Source organism: Orbicella franksi, chromosome 13 (genome assembly GCF_964199315.1).
Source record: "Orbicella franksi chromosome 13, jaOrbFran1.1, whole genome shotgun sequence".
Taxonomy (NCBI): domain Eukaryota; kingdom Metazoa; phylum Cnidaria; class Anthozoa; order Scleractinia; family Merulinidae; genus Orbicella; species Orbicella franksi.
The window spans coordinates 10818268-10827351 of record NC_138157.1 but is presented as its reverse complement, the minus strand read 5'-3'; the positions used below and the strand labels follow the sequence as shown (position 1 = coordinate 10827351).

At 38.5% G+C, this 9084-nt stretch overlaps 1 protein-coding gene across 2 annotated transcripts; it reads left to right on the top strand.

Moving 5' to 3' along the window:
* The first annotated feature begins 202 nt into the window (after positions 1–202).
* Positions 203–8383, top strand: LOC145465923 (transcription factor E2F5-like). Of its 2 annotated transcripts, XM_081449690.1 has the most exons (7): positions 204–760; positions 891–1000; positions 4401–4671; positions 5619–5886; positions 6356–6409; positions 6730–6777; positions 7713–8383. In XM_081449690.1, exons 1-7 carry the CDS (start codon positions 641–643, stop codon positions 7859–7861), a joined length of 1020 nt encoding a protein of 339 aa, XP_081305816.1. In that variant the 5' UTR covers positions 204–640; the 3' UTR covers positions 7862–8383. The 2 variants fall into 2 exon arrangements, with proteins under 2 accessions (XP_081305817.1, XP_081305816.1); XM_081449691.1 differs by lacking the exon at positions 6356–6409 and having other exon boundaries at positions 203–760.
* The last annotated feature ends 701 nt before the right edge of the window (positions 8384–9084 follow it).

The following is a 9084-nucleotide window of genomic DNA, read 5'->3' as shown; positions in this document are numbered from 1 at the left end:
AATAAAAGCTGAATTTGTTAATGATCTACCTGGATCATATCAGACATGCTCCGAAAAAAAAAAACAGGGAAACCCCCTCCTGCCGAGAAGAAATAAAGGTTTTCCTCCTGCAAAAAAGGCTTAAAAATAGAATTACAACCTGGCTATGAAAAGATGAAAATTGAACTGTACCTTAAACGTTCTTTTAAACTTGTAAAATGTTGATATTTTAAGAGAAATAGAGAAGCACTTCTCGAAATTCGCCTTGACCTTGAGGTGCGGTCCCCAGAAAAACCCGCGCGCGGGAAAAAACTGACGACTCTGTCTTGGGACCCTGGTAACGAAAAAGTGCCGAGTAAACCAACATGGGTAGGGGGAAACTTTAGATTTTCTTTCTTCCATAGTTGTTCCGTTCAAGAGTTTTTAAGCAAAATCCTCTCCTTTGTGGATAGAATATTCTATATCATATTTGAAAAGATCTTCTTCAGTCATTAAAATTGCAGAGAAATGGTAAATAATACGACAAGAAAAAATATCTCAGTAGCCCTCCCCGGCTCAAAATACCGCATCAAAGGGGACTCCAACGGGCGCACTATTTAAATTTCACTATTGGCCAATCACATCAACGCACTGTCTTTCTGCAGCATGCAGCTCGGCTATCATGGCGGATTTCGGTTCTCCGGGAACGCCAAGCAGACATGAAAAATCTCTCGGTTTGTTGACGACAAAATTCGTTAGTTTACTACAAGAAGCCAAGGATGGTGTCTTAGATCTTAAAGTGGTGAGTATATGGAAAAATCCGGGTTTACCAACCCGCGAAAGAAGAGATTTTCGTGTTCGGCTGGCTTTCCTTTGTGCCCCCATTGCATTTAGCATTCACCTTTTGAAGTGTTTACCTTTGTCGATTTTAGGCGGCAGATACTCTAGCTGTACGACAAAAGCGACGAATTTACGACATTACAAATGTTCTTGAAGGAATCGGACTGATAGAGAAGAAATCAAAGAATAGCATTCAGTGGAAGTAAGTACAACTATAAAGGGGAAATTATCTCATGTGAGAAAGGCATTCGCGCGGGACGACGAATAAATTCCATCGCAGCTCCCTTAATCTCGCGGGACATGCTGCGACAGCATTTTATTCCAGATCTTCACACAACCAGCCCGTAGTGCCGTAAGGTCCCATTAAATCTTCATTAATCTAACACAATTGTTCCTCTAGAGCGAAGAAAATAAAAAAATTGTGAGTTCTTCGCACGTTCATCGTTTGGACGCGTGTTTCTAGCGCGCAAACTTGATTTCGAAGACTCGTTTACCGCCATTATTTTGGCGCCCTTTGATGCAAGAATAAAAAAATTGTGTGAAACGAGATGAAATTAATTTCGTTCGAAGACAGATCGCGAAGCTATTTTACATTCACCGTAAGTTACCTTTCGAAAAATTTTACCTCCTTGGGTAAGCTTAGTCTAAGCTAAAACAAAAGAGGAAGTCGGAAAATTTCGTGATCGTTGGGCGATTTTGAAGCACTGATCGTTGACAGTATAGAATTAAAAATATATTACAAGTCTTTCAACAAGATTTCTTTTATTCTAAACATTCAAAATCGCGTCTGCATTTCAAGAATCTTGCGTGGCCATATTTGTAGCGTGATTGTGGAGTTTTTAATGTGAAAGGACAACATAATGGCTACATAAAATATATTGGTGTTTTATTTGGATTCCCGCCAAAGCATACTTTAGAATTATAGCACAGCTCTAACCATATTCGTCCTAAGAGGTTGGAATTAAGTTAAGTAACCCAATTGTTAAATTATTGACATTTTTATCTTTCATGATAAATAAATACATTGTATAATTAATTATAATATTTTGTGTTCTGTCCTCTGTGCGGTTCACTGCTTCTGGCCCACAATATTGAAAGTTGTCTTCCAGGTCCATTTCGGACATCATGCGTCCATCATGCCACCCTTAATTTATGTTTGACAGTGACTTAACAGGAACATGACCCCGGTATCAAATAAACTCATTTATTAAATGAAGAGTTCTGCCGCACTACTACTGATTCCGGACAATGAAATTGTTGGAATGGATTTTTTTTCCAGGCGATCTAATGGAACATTGGTTTGCATTGTGTATGAAAAAATATGACCATGTGGTGATAATAATTATCACTTATTTTTGTAGCTTTCAATTTCTTTGCTGTTAAAGAAAATTGAACTGTATGGTGGAGATAACTGAAAAAATGCAACAAACTTGCATACTTCTACAACATGTTTTCCCCAGGAAGAATAGGCAGGAAGGAATGTACCTTGAGGGAAACTTCTTGAGGTTTTATTGATCATCAAATTCATCATCAAGTGTTTACTTTTTGAATCCACGACTAAAACCGGCAGTGTCAGCGTGCAAAGCAAACCAATTTTTTTCCTTTGAGCAAGCTGTAACAATGATACTATACGTCCAATAATCTGGTTTATCTTGGCAAAATTGGCTGCAAATCCAACAATAAAGCTGCGTACTTCAAATGTTTGTGACAATCTCAGTAGAGACAAAATATTTGAATAGAAAAGAGACTGTTATGGTGGACAGATGAAACCGTTAAGGGGGCTTTACAATAAGAAAAACCCACACCTTGAATTCATGTAAACCAGTTGATTTTTGTAGCTTATATTAGTATATTTTGATAATAGTTTGTGAGTAATGATTTCCCATGATTGTATAAAAATAATTGTCAAGCCCTATTAGAAATCACTGACGTCATAAATTGACTGCTCAGCCTGTAATGGGTTATGAATGCACAACTGTATAGTATGTGGTGATTTCAAATTGAAAAGATCTAGCAAGTGTTTCCAAATTTCGTCATTGTCAGTGCTAGAAAAAAAAGTGCCGTCTGGTGGTCTGGGAGAACTAGATTTTCCCACCAGGCAAGAAAATTTTCATTCTCACTTGCCCAGTGGGCAAGGGCCCAGGCAAGTTGTCTGCCAACTAGGTATATTATAAAAAAGTGAACTAAGACTTGCCCAGGACAAGTAAACTTTGAGAGCTGCTTGTCCAAAGGGCACACTTGAATTCAAGTTTTTTTCAAGCCCTGATTGTCTTGGGAAATTGGCTCAAAGCTAACTGCATTTTGTTCTTCCTTCACTCATTCTCATAATATCTTTATTGTATTGTTCTAAAACATTTTGTGTATCATTAAATCTTAGGTATAGTTTTACTGTTGTTAAATGACCAAAGAGTTGGCAAAATCATTGTGATAGATCTAAGCAAAGTGGTAAATGTGACATTTAGAACAGTAACCCATTATCAAAGCAAACTTTCCGATCTGTTTGCCAGTAGACTACGAGTAGTCCCTCTTTCGCTTAGTCCGTCATGCATGACGCAAAAGAAATTCACAAGAAAAAAATGGCCGTGCGAAATCCTGGGGGCTAGGAGCGCGCAAAAGGAGGGACAACCGCCTAAGCCCAAGAGTTTGCCCTTTCACGGCCGAGTGATTTTTCGGTGTAGGATTTCTCATCTTGACGTCCTCTTATTATCACCTGTTATCAATAGCCCCGGGAGATCTGAATAAAATTGCTCTACTCTACTCTTCAAGTAGCCAGGCAAAAACATATGCCGTGAGAAGTATATCTTCGTTCAGTGTTCGTTCAGTGAAACTGTCAAAGAAGTTTCAAAAAGAAGACAGCGAATGAGGCCTCTTGTAACGATTTTCGCTACGTCTAAAAGTTATTGTGAAAATTTCAACAGAGTTTCAACCGAGAATTTACACTATACATTATACATTATACATTATACATAGGAGATCATCCAACTGTGGTGAAATGTTTGCCGATAGCAGCGGAAAATTTCAGGTGAATGTCTGGCGTCAAGTGAGAGTCCGGTTCAATCTTTCAAATGATGGCAGAAAGGCCAAGCTCAATGAATTTATATTCGCTGACTTAGACGATGCTGTTGAGCGGCGAAATCACTAACACGCTTGCAGTCGGGGTGGAGGCAGAGAGCTTTGCCAAACAAAACACTGGATAAATTTAAATCTTTCCAAAGCGCCTGTTGGTAGATTCGCAAGAACATCACAACTTGCCAAGCGCGATTCCAACGCTTCAATTTGCTCTGGTACTGCTTTGATTTGCTCCGGTTCCAAAACATTCCTGCAAGACGTCACAGGTATCTCGAATGTTGACAACACATTGTCAATGCTCCTAACGTAAGCCAATCATATTTTTGCGTTGTGAGAGCAACGCATAATTCAAACTCTGGGGCTTAGGCGGTAGTCCCTCCTTTCGCGTGCTCCTCGCCTCCAGGATTTCGCGAAGCCATTTTTTTCTCGCGGTTTTCTTTCGCGTCACTCACGATGGACTAAGCAAAAGAGGGACTACTCGTAGTCTAGTTTGCCAGTAATTGTTATTTATCTCTGTGATTCTTGTTTTTCAGGGGAGCGGGACCAGGCTGTAACACTAGAGAGATATCAGACAAACTTGTACATTTAAAGGGAGAGCTAGAAACGTTAGAAGACAAAGAAAGAGAACTAGACGAACAAAGATTGTGGGTTCAGCAGAGTCTTAAGAACGTTTCCGAAGATCCAGAGAATGAACAGCTAGCTTATGTCACATACGAAGATGTATGCCACAGTTTTAGAGGAGACACCTTGTTGGTTGTTCAAGCGCCATCTGGAACGCAGCTTGAAGTACCAATTCCAGATACAGTAAGTTTAGAGCTGGTTTACAATAATAAATATTATGGTATGCTAACACAAGCTATTTAAGTTAGAATTTAGGATCTAGAGTTGATAGCAAACTGCCATTTGAAGAATCATCTAATCCTTATAAAAAAGGTTTGCAGGCTGTGCTTTTTGCATGGATCTTTGAGCTTTTTCTGCTCATTTGAAAACTCAGTCACAAGTGTAAAACCTTCCTTTGTCAATGCTTGCTCTGCTTAGATGTACAGTGAAACAATACCTCATATTCACCCCAGAAAAATAAAATAATACATGCCTTTTATTACTATCACTCTCTTAGGCCCAAACAAATGCTTAGTTAGTCATTTTATTATTTTAAGAATCCCTTTTCTACTACCACACAGGTTGTGAAATGTAGCTGGCTAGTGGTAAAAATCGTCAACTGTTTTATGATCTTGGCTAGGGTCTCAGCTCTGTTTGGCTACTCTCCTGATTCTTTGGAAAAAGATGGCACAATCTGTTGTCTACTTTGAACAAAACATTCGTGACAACTCTGCCACAACTTTACAGACTTTGTAAATCCTTAACCTTGTGCTTATGTTTCCAGATTTTTCACACGACTGTGAGGCTCAGGAATGTTTAGGGAAACTGTGCCAGCCACAACGGTCATAAATAGGGAATCCAATTTTTTTTGTCAGGTCATTAATAGGGTAGGGAAAATTGCAGATTCTGGTCATAAATAGGGTAAGGGTTTTGGGAAGCAGGCCGCACACCCCCACCCAATTTTTCTGGGAGTACCCTACCCTGGGTGTCTATCACCCAAAGCTAGTGGTACATTTATTAACACAGTTCCACAGGTTTCAAAAAGTTTGTTTTTATGCTTTTACATTTCTGTACTTTTACTCTACCTCTTTAAGGTACTCACCACTCTTTTTTCTTGTTTTTCAATTAAATTTCCATTCTTTTCTCTCCAGACACCAAGTCCAATTCAACAACAAAAGAAATACCAGATCCATTTGAAAAGTCAGAGTGGTCCCATCCATGTGCTTCTGGTAAACAAGGACGCTGCTGCAAACAGTCCTGTTGTAACTCCTGTGCCTCCACCGACTAATGATGTCAACAACCATACGGCAATTAAGGGGGGTGACGAACCTATGGAAATCAGTGCCACTTCTAAACATGCTAATGATGTCAATTCTAAAGTTGGAGCTGTGAAGACTGAAGTGTTAGAGAGTAGTAGAGGTAGTTTGTCATACAATTTTTAGTTGTTTAGTCATCAATGAACCAGCAGTGAAAATTTAATGTACCAGCATTGAAATCTTTATATCTTTATGTTACTAAAATTTGATGCCTGCTAAAAAAAAAAACCTTACATAAGTTCTCAACGCCAGTTTCCACACTGCTACTTATCATCAGCTGTCTAAAAAACAAACATAAAATATGTTTATTTTCTATTTGTGCTCTTTGGTAAAATGGTTTTCCCATTAATGTACACACTTTTTGCTTGAAATATCATAACCATGCAAGTTGTGAAAGGGTGATTAGTAATAAACACCTTGTGCAGATGTAGTCCATCACAATGGACCTAGAGACGTGTGCCGAGGCTTTTGGTGGACTTATTGTTTATCCTTCTTTTTTGTTCTTATCAACCTCCAGTCTTATGACGTGAATTTCAAAAGTTTACAGTTTTGATTTGATTTTATTTTCTCAGCCAATGAGCTTAAAGAAGTTGCTAATGATATTATATTTGGAAATAGTCTCAAAGGTACAAGTGCTATTATTTTGTTTTGTTTTAGTTTTTTTTTTTAATTTAAACTGTTTAGCTTGAAGCAGCATTCATTGTGGCTCCTTTCGTGGTGCGTTTCTGATGTGGCATCCCTCAGACTATGCAAAAATTTGTAAACTGGCTAATAATAGATGTGACTTCTTCAAGTACAAGGAGAAATTTCCCAAACGTGATTGATGTTCTTGTCTCAACTGGGCAAAACAAACAAGAAGCAGTAAAAAAGATAGAAGTGTTTGTTCTTTTGATCTAGACACTATTAGAGCTAGTAAGATAACTGCTATTCTCCTTTGCAAACTCAGAAACAAGTATTGCAGAAGAAGTTATGGATGAGTTTATGTCAGCAGAAGGTAAGATTACTCAGCAAGCGTTTGAATTTTAAGCTATAATTATATGAGGACACGACTGATCATCACAATGTTAAACGCAACTTAAGCATCCGTGAAATTAAAGCCTGAAAAAAAGATTCAGACTTGAACGGCATTCCAATCCATGACCTCTGCAAATACCAGTACAGTGCTCTACCAACTGAGCTGTCAAGCCAACTGGGAGCTTTTCACGTTCTGAGTTTGTAATGTACCCGCAATGTATTTGCTTGTTCTCCCATGAAACAAAATTGAGTCTAAGCATCTCGGATGCATTCATACCATTAACAGCATTAATACACACACACACACACCTGTACACCAGTAACAATCGTGTTGCTTTGTGGCTGAATCGTATCAACAGCAGTAACATCAAGGACCCATCAAGCCAGGTGTTACAAGGTTAGAACCCTTATAATGACAGGCATGCCACCCAGAGTTACTAATAATCTTTTGTGCTGTATAATTTTTCTGAATGACTGCTCTATCCTGCTGAAGAGTGAGGGCAACTATTGACAATGAAAAACTGTATGCTCGCATTAGCCAAGTCCCAGTTGACCAAACTAAGTTCAGACTAAATACTGGGGCCATTTAATCAAGAAAGTACAGTAATTTGTTTTCAATGTCAAGTCTTTCCCCTCTTCAAAGTAAACAAAGATCTAAATAGTAAAGATATTGTTTTTCAACTCTGTAGTGGACATAATAGGAAACAAGATACCAAAGTGGAGTCAATGTTTTAGCGATCACAAGCTTTTGACGCTGTCACAGCACCTTTCTCAAGTGAATTTGGCTGGAATCTATTTGTGATGTAAGCTTGGGTGAACCAAGTCATGTGCCAAAACATCCCCATGTAAGCTTGTGAGCTTAGTATATCTAAGGAGTTGTTAAAACACTTGCTCTTTTGTTATTTTCTTTCACAGTGTATGCACCCCTTCTTCGACTATCACCTCCTCCTGGGGAGCATGATTACTACTTCAACCTGGACGATTCAGAAGGTGTCTGTGATTTATTTGACATTCCAAACCTGGATATTGCATCTCCATTATCTGGAGCCATGGCATCGTCATAATGATCTGATTTACCAGTACCATGTTGTTGCATGTCAAGCATCCTATCCAATATGGTTTGAAACATTCACATGCTTGTGCTTGTGGCTGCAGTATATGTCAAGTGGCTTGGATACTTGGTGGATTTGTGATATATATACATTCAGCTTATAGTTGGTATCTGGTAGTTACAGATCATGTCGGAAATGATTGAAATATTTTGACTGGAATGTAGTTTACAAATGATTGAAGTGAAGTGGTATGGATTAACAGCAAACTAAGATGTGGGATGCACAAGCTCTCCAAGAAGTGTGTTGTTTGGAGCTTTGTTGCAGCTCAGGAAATCTGATGGAGGACGATTCCTGACTGTCTACAAAGATCCCCAGTCTGCTAGACTGTGCTAGTTTTACTGAGAATTGTTTCAGCTACAAATATTATTACGATTACAAGAGTATTTGGTTTAGCTATTGGTTTGTTAGATATATTTAGCTTGTTAAAAACGTTTTGGTATCACTAATGACACTTTTTTTCTAGACAAAATTTTCACCTCTACCTTTTATGAAGACTATTGCTTTGCAGACAAGAACATGACTGGTCACGCACTAGTTTAGGTTCGCAGGAATGATTTTCAAATGGCTTGTACAAACCTGGAAAAATCTTCAAGTCGTGCATATCCTTGAAAGTACTTCATCTTAAGTGCGTTGTCTTGAGTGGTCAATAGGCCCTTTGCACGATCCGGTCACATGGTACCAAATCACACATGCTGGTGCGCAAGTTGTGCAGTGGGACTTCCAAAACAAAGGCAGGTCCAGGTGGACTGGTACAAGTTGCATTGTTTCAGAAGTCCCACTGTGCAACTTGCGCACCAGCATGTGTGATTTTGTACCATGTGACTGGATCGTGCAAAGGGCCTATTACAATCTAATTCTGTTTTTTTTTTTTTTTGGAATGTGTCAAAAGTCAGGATTCTATCAAAGGAAGTTGAAAGTGAAGTTTTGTCTCATTTGGATCCCTCTCTTGACATATTCCACGAGTTTCCCAGTGATTCATTCTTGCTAAATGATTGATAATTCTCTAGCAATACCTTTTTTTTTTCCGAAAGTCCACCTGTGTTATACTGATTCATTTAAAGTGGTGTCTAACTGCTGCATGAGTCATTAACCTGTTTCACTTCAATTTGCTGAAGTAAGCTTTTTGTATCGCTTTATTTTCAATTTTTGATTTCATTTCTGTTTAATTTTTTTTA